Genomic DNA, 14,293 nt, shown 5'->3' with positions numbered 1-14,293 from the left:
ACACACACACACACACACACACACACACACACACACACACACACACTGTATTTTTACTGTACCCTTTCTATGTTTGGCTACGTTTAGATACACAAATACCACTGTGTTATAAATGCCTATTAAGTACAGTACATGCTGTACAGGTTTTTAACAATAGGCTGAACCATATAGTTTAGGTGTGTAATAGGCTATACCATCTAGATTTGTCTAAGTATACTCTTATGAAGTTCAAACAACAAAATCGCATAACAATGTATTTCTCAGAATGTATCTCTTGTTAAGTGATGCACGATTGTATGACAGATTGCGAAATCATTTAGTACATAATGGCGTATATATATAAAATGGACTACTATATAGCTATTCCAAAGGATATCTACGAGGTGTGTTATAGATAGTAATACGCTTACTTAGGTACAAACAGTATATCAAAGTTTATATGGAACTAAGCAACGTCTCAAAAAAAGCCTATTTAACAAAAAGAAAGACTAGACCACATGTACATACATCAAAACAACACATTGTAGACCATAAGTATACACAGTTTTTACCTATCAATTGTACCTGGGGGAAAATCAATAGAAAAAAAGAGGCACATATGTGAAATTATTAAGTAGGACTTTCAGAATTTTTCCCTTCCTTTTATTTCTCCAGAATTAATATTCTTTCTTTTATAAATGAAAGGTATTACTTATGAAATCATAAACATGATTTTTTTCTCAGAAGGGAACATTTTTACTGTAATCATTCTGGTAGAACCTTTTAAGTTTTTTTCTCATGGACTCTTTTCCTGACATTGTATACTTTCTGAAGTATTCCTATTTGAATTTCTCAAATCTACTTTCAGTAATTCTATGACAACAAATATGTTTGTTTTTAGATTTAAATAAAAAAGAGGTTCTTCACGTCCTTTGTTAGCTGTATTCCTAGGTATTCTATTCTCTTTGCAGCAATCGTGAATGGGAGTTTGCTCATGATTTGGCTCTCTGTTTGTCTGTTATTGGTGTATAGGAATGCTCGTCATTTTTGCACATTGATTTTATATCCGGAGACTTTGCCAAAGTTGCTTATCATCTTAAGGAGATTTTGGGCTGAGACAATGGGGTCTTCTAAATATACAATCACGATGTCTACAAACAGAGACAATTTGACTTCCTCTTTTCCTAAATGAATACCCTTTATTTCTTTTTCTTGCCTGATTGCTCTGGCTAGAAGTTCCAATACTACGTTGAATAGGAATGGTGAGAGGGGGTACCCTTGTCTAGTGCCAGTTTGCAAAGGGAATGCTTCCAGTTTTTGCTCATTCAGTATGATACTGGCTGTGGGTCTGTCATAAATAGCTTTTATTATTTTGAGATATGTTCCATTGATACCTAGTTTATTAAGAGTTTTTAGCATAAAGGGCTGTTGAATTTTGTCGAAGGCCTTCTCTGCATCTATTGAGATAATCATGTGGTTTTTGTTTTTGGTTCTGTTTATGTGATGGATTACGTTTATAGATTTGTGTATGTTGAACCAGCCTTGCACCCCCAGGATGAAGCCTACTTGATCATGATGGATAAGCTTTTTGATGTGCTGTTGCATTCAGTTTGCCAGTACTTTATTGAAGATTTTTACATCGATGTTCATCATGGATATCTTCATGAAGAACTATAAACCACTGCTCAAGGAAGTAAGAGAGGACACAAACAGATGGAAAAGTATTCCATGTTCATGGTTATGAAGAATCAATATCGTGAAAATGGCCACATTGCCCAAAGTAATTTGTAAATTCAATGGTATCCCCATCAAACTACCATTGACTTTCTTCACAGAACTGGAAAAAACCACCTTAAACTTCATATGGAACCAAAAGAGAGCCAGCATAGCCAAGACAATCCTAAGCAAAAAGAAGAAAGCTGGAGGTATCACGCTACCTGACTTCAAAATATACTGCAAGGCTACAGCAATCAAAACAGCACGGTACCAGTACCAAAACAGAGATATAGACCAGTGGAACAGAACAGAGGCCTCGGAAGTAATGCACACACATCTACAACCATTTGGTCTTTGACAAACAGGACAAAAACAAGCAATGGGGAAAGGATTTCCTGTTTAATAATGGTGTTGGGAAAACTGGCTAGCCATGTGCAGAAAACTGAAACTAGACCCCTTCCTTACACCTTAAACAAAAATTAATTCCAGATGGATTAAAGATTTAAATGTAAGACCTAACACCATAAAAACCGTAGAAGAAAATCTAGGCAATACTATTCAGGACATAGGCATAGGCAAGGACTTCGTGGCTAAAACACCAAAAGCAATGACAACAAAAGCCAAAATAGACAAATGGGATCTAATTAAACTTAAGAGCTTCTATACAGCAAAAGAAACAGTCATTAGAGTGAACCGGCAACCAACAGAATAGGGAAAAATTTTTGCAATCTACCCATCTGACAAAGAGCTAATATCCAGAATCTACAAAGAACTAAAACAAATATACAAGAAAAAAATAACCGCATCAAAAAGTGGGCAAAAGATGAAAAAACACTTTTCAAAAGAAGATATTTATGTGGCCAACAAACATTTGAAAAAGTTCTTGCCATCACTGGTCATTAGAGAAATGCAAATCAAAACCACAATGAGCTCTCATGCCAGTTAGAATGACAATCATTAAAAAATCTGGAGACAACAGATGCTAGAGAGGATGTGGAGAAATAGGAACGCTTTTACACTGTTGGTGGGAGTATAAATTAGTTCAACCATTGTGGAAGACAGTGTGGCGATTCCTCAAGGATCTAGAAATAGAAATGCCATTTGACCCAGCCATCTCATTACTGGGTATATACCCAAAGGATTATAAATCAATCTATTATAAAGACACATGTTCATTGTGGCACTGTTTACAATAACAAAGACTTGGAACCAACACAAATGCCCATCAATGATAGACTGGATAAAAAGAATATGGCACATATACACCATGGAATACTATGCAGCCATGAAAAAGGAGGAGTTCATGTTCTTTGCAGGGATGTGGATGAATCTGGAAACCATCATTCTCAGCAAACTGACACAAGAACAGAAAACCAAACACCGCATATTCTTACTCATAAGTGGGTGCTGAACAATGAGAGCACATGGACACAGGAAGGGGCACATCACACACTGGGGTCTGCTGGGGAGTGGGAGGCTAGGGGAGGGACAGCAGGGGGTGGGGAGATTGGGGAGGGATAACATTAGGAGAAATACCTAATGTACGTGATGGGGGGATGGAGGCAGCAAACCACCATGTCATGTGTGTACCTATGTAACAATCCTGCAAGATCAGCACATGTGCCCCAGAACTTAAAGTAAAATTTGAAAAAAATACTTACTCCAGATTTTACTCAAAGTCTCAGCAGGTCTAGTAAAGTGAATAATATTACATTCCTTGATAAGTTTAGTTATCAGTGTAAGAAAACTAAACAGAAGGCGATCGGCAGCTTTTTCTTCAGTTTCTTCCATGATCTAAAAACAAGATAGATGTAAGTCAATGAACACAACAATATGAAAGTATCTGATGGACATTTTTACTCCAGCATGTAAATCCACCCGTTTCTGAACCTGCACTCCTGACACTGTGGGCCTGACGATCCTTTGCTGTGGGGGCTGCCATGCGCACTGTAGGATGTTACTAGCATCTCTGCCTGTCTGTGCTCTAGATGCCAGTAGCACCTCCACCCTCCAGTTGTGACAACCAAAAATGTTTCCAGACATTGCCAAATGTCGCCCGGGGGGGTAGGCGGTGGGGGAGCAAAATCACCCGTGTTGGGAACCTTTGATCTTCATATACCGTGAAGATAACTTACTTTAACTTTAATCCTCCCACCCCCTCCTTTTTTTTGAGTCACGGTCTTGCTCCATTAGCCAGGCTGGAGTATAGTGGCATGATCCTCCTGCTTCAGCCTCCTAACGAGGCAGAACTACAGGCATGCACTATCATGCTTGGCTATAACTCTAATTTTAAAAAGTTCCAACTACACTGACTTTTTGCTTTTATGATAAAGGTTATTTTTTGAACACAAATATTTAATCAATTAACTATAAATAGATATAGACATAAATATAAATATTTGACCTATAAGCTAATATCTAATCTGTTAGCTACATCACCTCAAGTAAAACTATAAGTTAGAAAAGTTTTATTCCCTAGCAAATTACTTACATCTTTAAAGTGTTCAGGATCAATTTCCTTTTCAATCGTAGGAAGGACAGTTCCAAGTCTTTTCTCAAAATCAACTCCTTCACTTTCCACAAACAAGCCACAGATCAGGGCAGCAAGCTGTCTATTTAAGCGCTACCAAATATAAACCACAAGACAATGTCAAGAGAACTTGGGAGGCCTTTTCCGAAACTGTAAAATTAAGGTAGCCATTATTTTGTCCTCAACATTCAGAGACAATAAACATTTCTTTCTGATGCCGGAAGTCAGTAAATGATGGAGCTCTGCTGGCCAATATAAAAAATGCGGGGAAATCTTTATACTCAAGGACAATGTTTTAAAAAGTGGGATTACTATTACCTACTGAGCACTTTAATATTTTTTTTCCATTTTAAATTAAAAGGAAATGGGAAGAAGTCTCAAGCCCACCCCCCATTAAGTGGGTATGCAACACGTTACTCATGAACACAGGGCATATGTTGTTTATGTTTCACAAAGATAGGCCAATGGTGATGGTGGCAGAGGCACCAAGTGGATAAAAGCTACATTTTAGAAATCGAATATGCAAAATTGGAAACAAAAGTATTCATCATTAGGAGCTGGTTACGTAAATTATGATACATTCACATTGTGGAATACTTTCCTAACAATAATGCAGTAGAAATACAGGTGATTTTTATATTACTTTTTATAACTTCTTACACTTTGGGAAACTTTAAGAATACACTATTTGCATTATCAGACAGAAATAACACTATTCGGGGAAAAAAACAATTCAACAGTGTTTAACATATGTTCTTACTTAAACTATGAACCCTCAAAGCTAAGACTTGTCACTGAACTGTGACTAAAAGCAATGCAAACCTTTTTTGCTCCAAACCAAGTGGTAACCATGTCAAACAGCCAATCTTTTTTCTCGAGGCTGATTTTACTAAGTAGGGACTTGATTGTCATGGATGCCATCTTTTTGCACGTGGCAGAGTCATCATTGACTGTCATTAGACAAAGAGGGATAAAGAACATTCCGCAGTTCTCATGGAGCAGCCCCTAAAACAGAAGAGGCACTTGTGAGCACTCAGAATGGAGTTTCTACAGATGCTCCGAGGACTTCCAGGGGTGCTGGGGCTTATCTTTGGGGTCACAGTACCTGAGGGAACATGTCAAAGAGATAGGCGATCATCTCCAAGGTGGACTCTCTCCCGGTCTCGTGTTCATAACTAGGGCAAGGATATTAGGTGAATTTGTTAGTATCTTCTACATTTACCAATAATTATTTAAAATTTAAACTTGTATCAAAGTGTCAATTGACTTCTTAAAAAAATGAAGTCTGGGCACAGTGGCTCAGGCCTGTAATCTCAGCACTCTGGGAGGCCAAGGTGGATAGATCACGAGGTCAGAAGATCAAGACCATCCTGGCCAACATGGTGAACCCCATCTCTACTAAAAATACAAAAAATTAGCCAGGTGTGGTGGCGTGCACCTGTAGCCCCAGCTAATTGGGAGGCTGAGGCTCTGAGAATCGTTTGAACCCGGGAGGCGGAGGTTGCAGTAAGCTGAGATTACGCCACTGCACTCCAGCCTGGGTGACAGAGCAAGACTCCATCTCAAAAAAGGCTACAGGTAAAAAAAACCGGGCCTGGCGCGGTGGCTCAAGCCTGTAATCCCAGCACTGTGGGGGGCCGAGGCGGGTGGATCACGAGGTCAAGAGATCGAGACCATCCTGGTCAACATGGTGAAACCCCGTCTCTACTAAAAATACAAAAAATTAGCTGGGCATGGTGGTACATGCCTGTAATCCCAGCGACTCAGGAGGCTGAGGCAGGAGAATTGCCTGAACCCAGGAGACGGAGGTTGCGGTGAGCCGAGATCGTGCCATTGCACTCCGGCCTGGGTAACAAGAGTGAAACTCCGTCTCAAAAAAAAAAAAAAAAAAGAAAGAAAAAAGAAAGAAAAGAAAAAAAATGCTGTTTCCCTAATTTTAATGCTTGTATATATCAATTAAGCTACCACTGTGCAGCTTTAAATGTAATTTTGTCAGATTTCAACATTCTCCTAAGAGGACTCTTAGACAATCAATGGTTAAACTAGATTGAAAAGCAACTCAGAGAACCGCTATATGAAGCCAAGCACAATGTCTGATTATCGAGTCAATGAGTCATATAGCAGTATGCTCAGAGAATGTGCCATTATGCTTAGGCTCTGGTCCTTTTTAAGATAGCTGCCATGTTAAAAAGAACGAAGAAACTAACCTCCGCCCCTGTATAGTTAATAGCATAAGCTTACTTCAGTTGAGCGAGCATGAATTCCAAGTTTGGTCTCAATTTGTCACCCAGGGGATAGTCAAGAATATATTTCAGAAAAACCTAGGAACAAAAGTCACACAGATGATTATTTGGATCTCATCTCCAGTATTCCTGTCTCCTAAGCTGCTTTCTGGAACTCACTGGTAGGTTACAACAACTTTCCAGAATGGCAATTAATTAGGCTTTCCAATGGACTCCAGCAAATCTGCCTATTAAGTCAATAGCAACTGTGACCCTTCATTTCTCTCACTTCATTTATCTGGTCCGGCCCTATGTGTCTGACAGAGGCAAGTCCTGGCCCACCATAGGCACTGTGGTTTAAGACTTCAAATCTAAGCCCGCAGGTTGGAAGCTGATCTCTCTGTGACAGGTGGTGACAGGTGTACCACAGTAAGGACTGTGGTCCAACCTGGTATCTCCCCTTCAACAAGAATAACAACATAGTGATAATATTAATACTGATAAAAGTAACTAATGCATTTACTAAAAACCCTCTATGTGCCAAGCACTGCGTTAAGAATTTCTCTGTTAAATTTCATCATTCCCTTAGGAAGTATGTGAAAATGGCACATTTTACAGTTGAAGGGAATGAAGTTGGTCCAGAGACAGTAAGAAACTTGTTCATGTGACACTGCCAGAATTCCATGCCTAGTCTGTGTCCAAAGGCTGGTCTTTCAAATCAGTATAGTATCTAGCCTCCTTTATTAATAAACTGTGAGAACTAAGCGACATCATTCAAGTTTCCAAGGCCTGCCTTTCCCTAGCCGTAAAATGGGGATACTGTTTCTTCTGCAGGGTACTTGTAAGTACAGGTCATACATTTAAAGTGCTAGGCACACAGACAGTGCTTAATAGCAGCGGACTCTTCTTCTTAATAGTACCCAAGCAATTATTTCCAGAGACACTCATCTTCCCCTCCACCCTGGCCTCCTCAGCAGCCCAAACCCACCCGCAACCCTGAGTTCCTATTTCCAGCTTAAACCTTTCCACCTCTTTGGGCATAGTATGTGCTCATAAAATTAGAGATTGACAGATGTAGAGCTACAAACCTGATGCTGTCACTCCTCTGCCTAAGGATTTAAATAGCTCCTTACCATACTTAGAACAAAGCCCCAAATCTTTAACAAGACCACAAGGTCCTGTCCAACCTGGGTCCTCACCCCTCAACTCACCTGTGTTGAGCTCCTCAACCGAGCTAAGCTCTCACTCACCTCTACTGCCCCCTCACCTGGAAAGCTAAGCCTTCTTCTTCCTTCAAATTTTGGCCTGCCTGTCAGTCTCCAGAAAAGCCTCCCCAACCCCTACACCAGGATGCCCGAGTCTCAGCATAAAGCAACAATATGACACAAGGTAGTTTTCAGAATTTATCCAGTGCTGATACCTCTGCCACACAGATGCGGCAGGGCCCAGCCCTTGCTATGGGAATAAGTGCTCTCTACAAACCTGTCGGCACTGGACTCTGGCAGGTTCACTTTGTGCAGAGACTGCCAACTTGGATACTTTCCGCATGACATCATCGATTTCTGGGACCAACAGCTTTCTTGATAAAATTGCCTAAAATACAAAAGGAAAAGACATACTTATTTTATGTGTTTTGTTGCAGATGGATGGAAGCAGACTTGGTGCTAATGCAATCACAGGAAATTTTCAAACACAATAAAGTATCTTCAAGACACACTTAAGCACAAAGAACACAACACTTAAACATACACTTCAAATTGGTAAAAATGGTGAGTTTTATGTTATGTACATTTTACCACACTAAGAAAAAAAAAACATATAAATAAAAAGAGAATACCTGTATTTGTACAGAATTCCCTGGAAATGTTAAGACAGGGCTCACATTTAAACATTTTTCATAAGCAAATGTTCGCTTGTAATTGACCCACCAAAATCATAACAATCTTGACAAATTACTTAATTTCCGAAGTCTACAGCTAGTCAAAACGCCATGTTCTGTGCGTTCAAAATATCTGCTGTGAAGCTCGTAAACTGAAACGGTCAACATTCTGGTGACACCATACCTTCAGAAGACCAAAGGCCGTGGCTTGTCTTGAAGTATCATAAATGTCCTCCTCAGCATAGGCCAGTAGAACTTGGAGCTGTTTTTCAGTTATCTGGTAAGACTTGACTTTCTTGACAAGTATGGTCACACACTGCAAGTTACAATAGTGATGTTCACAGCCAGCACATTCCACAATTGGGGTCCAGGAAAATGACAAGGACTTAACACAACACACACTATACTTTTCCACGCAGGGTTCCAGCCCTCCAGCCTTAGCAAATTACTCCAGAAAAAATTTTATCCATAACCACAAAGGGCAACTAAGTTTTGATATTAATCTTGGTTTTGGCTTTTGGGTCAGGGTCTTGCTCTGTCACCCAGGCTGGAGTGCAGTGATGGAGTGCAGTGATCATAGCTCACGGCAGCCTCAGCCTCCCAAGTAGCTGGGACTACAGGTACACATCACCATGCCCAACTAATTTTTTAATATTTTTTTAATGTACAAATGGGGTCTTGTTATGTTGACCAAGCTGGTTTTGAACTCTTAGGCTCAAGCAATCCTTCCACCTCAGCCTCCCAAAGTGCTGGGATTACAGGTGTGAGCCACTGCACCTGGCTCCACCCTGGCTTTTTCCAAGTGCAAGTGAGGACATCTCACCTTGAAACAATTAACCACCAGGTGGAAGTTCTGGCCCCTGGCAGCCCCGAGCTTTGCATAGTCCTTCAGCAGAAGGAAGAGGTGTTTTGTCAGCTGCTCTGCTTTTGTTTCTATGGAAGGCAGCGGGAACCTCAAGACCCAAATCAGGCATTGTAAAGCACCTGTGATCACCTGAAAAAAAAAAAAAAATCACCAGCTTGTGACATGACTGAATCCAACAATCCAGCAACCGAGGCTATGCAGACTCTTTTTCTTTTCTTTTTTTCTTTTTTTTTTTTTTTTGAGATGGAGTTTCACTCTTGTTACCCAGGCTGGAGTGCAATGGCGCGATCTTAGCTCACCACAACCTCCGCCTCCTGAGTAGCTGGGACTACAGGCATGCGCCACCACGCCCAGCTAATTTTTGTATTTTTAGTAGAGACAGGGTTTCACCATGTTGACCAGGATGGTCTCGATCTCTTGACCTCGTGATCCACCCACCTAGGCCTCCCAAAGTGCTGGGATTATAGGCGTGAGCCACTGCGCCCAGCCTATGCAGACTTTTAAAATGACTGTGCTAGACAAATAAGATGCTGAGCCCAGCCCACTCTGGAAGAACTGTGCCCAAAATGAATTTCCAATTCCTGGTTGTAGAAGAATTTGCTTATCCATAACAAATGAAGGTAGGTCATAAAGAAATACAAAAAGGCACCATATTCTTTTTATAATTTAATTTTATCTTTGTTTAAACGTTTTATTTTTTTTAAATAGACAAGGTCTCACTAGGTTGCCAGGGCTGGTCTTGAACTCCTGGGCTCAAGCAATCCTCCTGCCTCAGCCTCCCCAGTGCTGGGATCAGACGCATGAGCCAACATGCCTGGCCACATTCTTAACCTATTTATAGGAGTTTATAGAGGTTATACGATTTGGATAGGTTGGTCAATTTTACAATTTGTTTTTGAAAAATACATTTTAAATGGCTTTTCTGTTTTCTAGAATAGTACTTCAATGTAATCTACTCTTACTAAGCTTGAATTAGGTATGCAAAGCACTCTACTAGGTATTATAAATACAAAGATAAAATTTTGATACCTTCTCTGCATTTATGCAGCAGACGGTTAACTCAGATATTAATCATAAAAACAATGAATTTTTTTTTTTTTTTTTTTTTTTTTTCAGACGGAGTCTTACACTGTCACCCAGGCTGGAGTGCAATGGTGCGGTCTAGGCTCATTGTAGTCTCTGTCTTCCCAGTTCAAGCAATTCTCCTGCCTCAGCCTCCCAAGTAGCTGAGACCACAGGTGCACCCCACCACACCCAACTAATTTTTGTATTTTTAGTAGAGACGAGATTTCACCATGTTGGCCAGGCTGTTCTCAAACCCCTGACCTCGTGATCCACCTGCCTTGGCCTCCCAAAGTGCAGGGATTACAGGCGAGAGCCACCACACCTGGCAAGGTCAGCTCTATCTAATAATACCCTCGCTGTTCTGGCTGCTGAGAACGCCTCATGGCTAGATTAAGGCATAGAAAAGCGAGCTTGGGAGTTGGAAAGACCTCGGCTTACATCCTAGCTCTGCAACTGATTACCTTTTTGACTCCAGAGATGTTACTTAACCTCTTGACACCATCTGTAAAGTAGGTGATATGAGAAAAATGGGACATGTGTAGGCAATGGAGTCTGACAGACCTAGGTTCATAGCCTGGATCTGTACCTAGGCCCTAGCCCTAATTTTCTCATTTATAAAGCAGAAATAGTAAGAACATATAGCTCAGGGGTGGTTGTGGGGATCAGAGATAATGCTCTTGGGATTCATAGCACGGAGCAGCAGTAGTGACAAAGGTGATGATGATGATGATTGGTAAGGGACAAAATCATTCACCCTCACATAGCTTTGAGGATTAAATGAAATACTTAATGGGCTGGGCATGGTGGCTTATTCCTGTAATTCCAGCACTTTGAGAGGCGGAGGCAGGCGGATCACGAGGTCAAGAGATTAAGACCATCCTGGCCAACATGAAGAAACCCCGCCTCTACTAAAAATACAAAACTTAGCTTGGCATGATGGTGCGTGCCTGTTAGTCCTAGCTACTCGGGAGGCTGAGGCAGGAGAATCACTTGAAGCCAGGAGGTGGAGGTGGAGTGAGCCGAGATTGTGTCACTGTACTCCAGGCTGGCAACATAGAAAAAAGAAATCATGTAACTAGGAGGATTTAAAAACTGTTAAAGACTATCCAAACAAATAGAATTAGTAAATAGGGAAGTGATTTAATGTAGCATAAATCTCTTTAAAACTCAATCATCTCGTTCAGGCACAGTGGCTCACTTTAGGAGGCTGAGATGGGCGGATCACCTGATGTCAGGGGTTTGAGACCACCCTGGCCAAAATGATGAAACCCCATCTCTACTAAAAATACAAAAGTGGCCGGGGGCGGTGGCTCACGCCTGTAATCCCAGCACTTTGGGAGGCCGAGGTGGGTGGATCACAAGGTCAAGAGATCGAGACCATCCTGGTCAACATGGTGAAACCCCATCTCTACTAAAAATACAAATATTAGCTGGGCATGGTGGCGCATGCCTGTAGTCCCAGCTACTCGGGAAGCTGAGGCAGGAGAATTGCCTGAACCCAGGAGGCAGAGGTTGCGGTGAGCCGAGATTGTGCCATTGCACTCCAGCCTGGGTAACCAGAGTGAAACTCTGTCTCAAAACAAAACCAACCAACCAAACAAACAAACAAACAAAATACAAAAGTTAGTCAGGCATGGTGGTGTGCATCTGTAATCCCAGTTACTTGGGAGGCTGAGGCAGAAGAATCCCTTGAACCTGGAAGGTGGAGGTTGCAATGAGTTGAGATCACACTCTAGCCTGACAGAGCAAGACTCTGTCTCAAAAAAACAAAAACAAAAACAAAACAACAACCAAACAAACAAAACCTCAATTATCTCATAAAGCTTGAGCCCAAGAATAAGCATTAGGTATTCTGCACAACATAGTTCTTCTGAAGGAACAAACGCTCCAATGCAGAGTGTAAACCGATGCTCACCTTCACATCCATGGAGCCCAAGCAGTCTATGAGGAGAGATACAAAAGGATCCAGCATTTCCAGGACATGTTCACTTGAAGACTTGATCTTCGAAGTCTTCAGACTCAGATGCAGCAGCTGAGAGATTTCAAAAAGATATTTTACATTAGTTGCCCATTAGACCAGATGAGTTAAGTAAATGTGAAATGATTTTAAGAGACAAGCAAGAAATGTTAAGATATTTCTATCTGAAACGATAAAAAGTTTTTAAGGAATGACAAACTGCCTGGGAGGGTCTCAGTAAGTCAAGGTGAGAGCTTGCTGTGTAGTGAATGGACACTAAGTCCATTCACTAGAGTCCATTTTCTCAGCTTCTACTGTGATTCCAGGCACTGGCTTAGTACACAGGACATGGCAATAACCAGGATGGACATGGCCTCTGTTCTGATGGATCTTAGCCAGACTCTAAGGAAATGATGATGTGTACAGGGTGCTTTGAGAGTTGTGTGGGAATCTGGTAGAGCAACGAGTAGGTGGTGAGTTCTTAGGGCAGGAAAGAGTATGGTGACGTTCTAGATGGGAATGGAAGCTAGTGTGGCTGGAATATATGTTAGAAAAATGAGAGTCAATGAAGGATTTTTTAAAGGAAATGATTAAATCCGTGCTTTTGAAAGCTCACCATGTTTTAATTTTATTTAGAGACAGGGTCTCACTCTGTTGTCCACGCTGGAGTGCAGTGGTGCAATCATAGCTCACCACAGCCTCAAACTCCTAGGCTCAAGCAATTCTCTCACCTCAGCCTCCTGAGTAGCTAGGACTACAGGTGATTAAAGGTGCATGCCATCATGCCTGGCTAATTAAAAAATATTTTTTTTTTTTTTTGTAGAGATGGAGTCTCGTTATGTTGCCCAGGCTGGTTTCAGACTCCTATCCTCAAGTGATCTTCCAGCCTTAGCCTCCCAAAGTGCTGGGATTATGGGTGTTAGCCACCATGTCTGGCCACACACCATCTTTTAAAAAAATTCAAAGTAGGTCAGAGGCGTCTATAATCCCAGCACTTTAGGAGGCTGAGGCGGGTGGATCACGAGGTCAGAAGATCAAGGCCATCCTAGCCAACATGGTGAAACAGCGTCTCTACTGAAAATACAAAAATTAGCTAAATGTAGTGGCACTTGTCTGTAATCCCAGCTACTCAGGAGGCTGAGGCAGGAGAATTGCTTGAACCAGGGAGTTGGAGGTTGCAGTGAGCAGAGATCACGCCACTGCACTCCAGCCTGGTGACAGAGCGAGATTTGATCTCAAAAAAGAAAAAAAGTAGTTCAGAAGGGCTCATGAGCAAAGCACCAGTAAGAACTTAATAAATATTTGAGAAGAATCATTAATTCTGGGACAGTTACATCTTCAATGTAAGTGCTGGAAGAGATAAATAGTAAAAGGACCAACGCGTCTGTTAAAAAAAAAAAATCTAAAAATATTTATAGTTAAGGCATTTCCAATGGAAGAGAAGAATACTAGAAATTCGACAGAAGATTAAAAGATGCAGACTCCCTGAAGGAAGCAAGTCTCATTTTAAGGTTATCTTACCCGAAGCCCGGACTCAATAAATATGTGCATGTTGGTTTTTCTGCTCACAACAGCTTTCTGTCCACCTCGAACTGGAGTTGGGGGGAGCAGAAGGCAGCTCTGGGGTGGTAGACGTGGATCTGGTGCTGGGGCTACTGGATTTCTGTCAATCACGTGGCATAAGAAGAGGGGAAAGAACACTGTCAGCTGCATCCCAAGAAGTTACAGTGGTCCTTCTAAAGTGACAAATGCCCAACACTAAATAATGTGCCATTTGCTTTGATTTTTGTCACCCCCTAACCATGAAGAGATTATTAGGCTGTTGATTAAGGTTACTAAGACAATATGTTTATATTAAGATGAACAGCAAGAGGATGCTCTCGTTTGATTTCTGAAAATAAATGCCAAGGAGTCTCTCTTAGACCACAGAAGCAAAATCAAAAGGAAGTTTACTAATGTATAAGATATATAAGATTATATATATATTGGGAGGCCGAGGCGGGTGGATCACGAGGTCAAGAGATCGAGACCATCCTGGTCAACACGGTGAAACCCCGTCTCTACTAAAACTACAAAAAAT

At 41.2% G+C, this 14,293-nt stretch overlaps 1 protein-coding gene across 1 annotated transcript; it reads right to left on the bottom strand.

Moving 5' to 3' along the window:
- Positions 1-3,298: 3,298 nt before the first annotated feature.
- On the bottom strand, positions 3,299-14,153 carry LOC116546863 (small subunit processome component 20 homolog). The gene is made up of 10 exons (XM_032272988.1): positions 13,735-14,153; positions 12,172-12,288; positions 9,150-9,320; positions 8,511-8,642; positions 7,930-8,040; positions 6,467-6,546; positions 5,331-5,400; positions 5,048-5,230; positions 4,187-4,318; positions 3,299-3,489 (listed from the first exon to the last, which is right to left on the bottom strand). Exons 1-10 carry the CDS (start codon positions 13,924-13,926, stop codon positions 3,328-3,330), a joined length of 1,350 nt encoding a protein of 449 aa, XP_032128879.1. The 5' UTR covers positions 13,927-14,153; the 3' UTR covers positions 3,299-3,327.
- Positions 14,154-14,293: the final 140 nt, after the last annotated feature.

The sequence above is a fragment of the Sapajus apella genome, unplaced genomic scaffold, assembly GCF_009761245.1.
Source record: "Sapajus apella isolate SASKATOON/1434 unplaced genomic scaffold, GSC_monkey_1.0 scaffold1551, whole genome shotgun sequence".
Taxonomy (NCBI): Eukaryota; Metazoa; Chordata; class Mammalia; order Primates; family Cebidae; genus Sapajus; species Sapajus apella.
The sequence above is the reverse complement of the archived record's forward strand: the minus strand, read 5'-3'. Positions and strand labels throughout refer to the sequence as shown.

What these genes read in the sequence shown, in the direction of transcription:
- LOC116546863 (XM_032272988.1), bottom strand. Translation starts at nt 13,926, where the DNA reads ATGCAGCTGACAGTGTTCTTTCCCCTCTTCTTATGCCACGTGATTGAC. An exon ending in TGGGCTCCATGGATGTGAAG is followed by an intron (nt 9,321 to 12,171) that starts GTGAGCATCGGT and finishes TTTTTTTTTCAG; the next exon opens with GTGATCACAGGTGCTTTACA. An exon ending in CTTGGTTTGGAGCAAAAAAG is followed by an intron (nt 4,319 to 5,047) that starts GTTTGCATTGCT and finishes TATATTTGGTAG; the next exon opens with CGCTTAAATAGACAGCTTGC.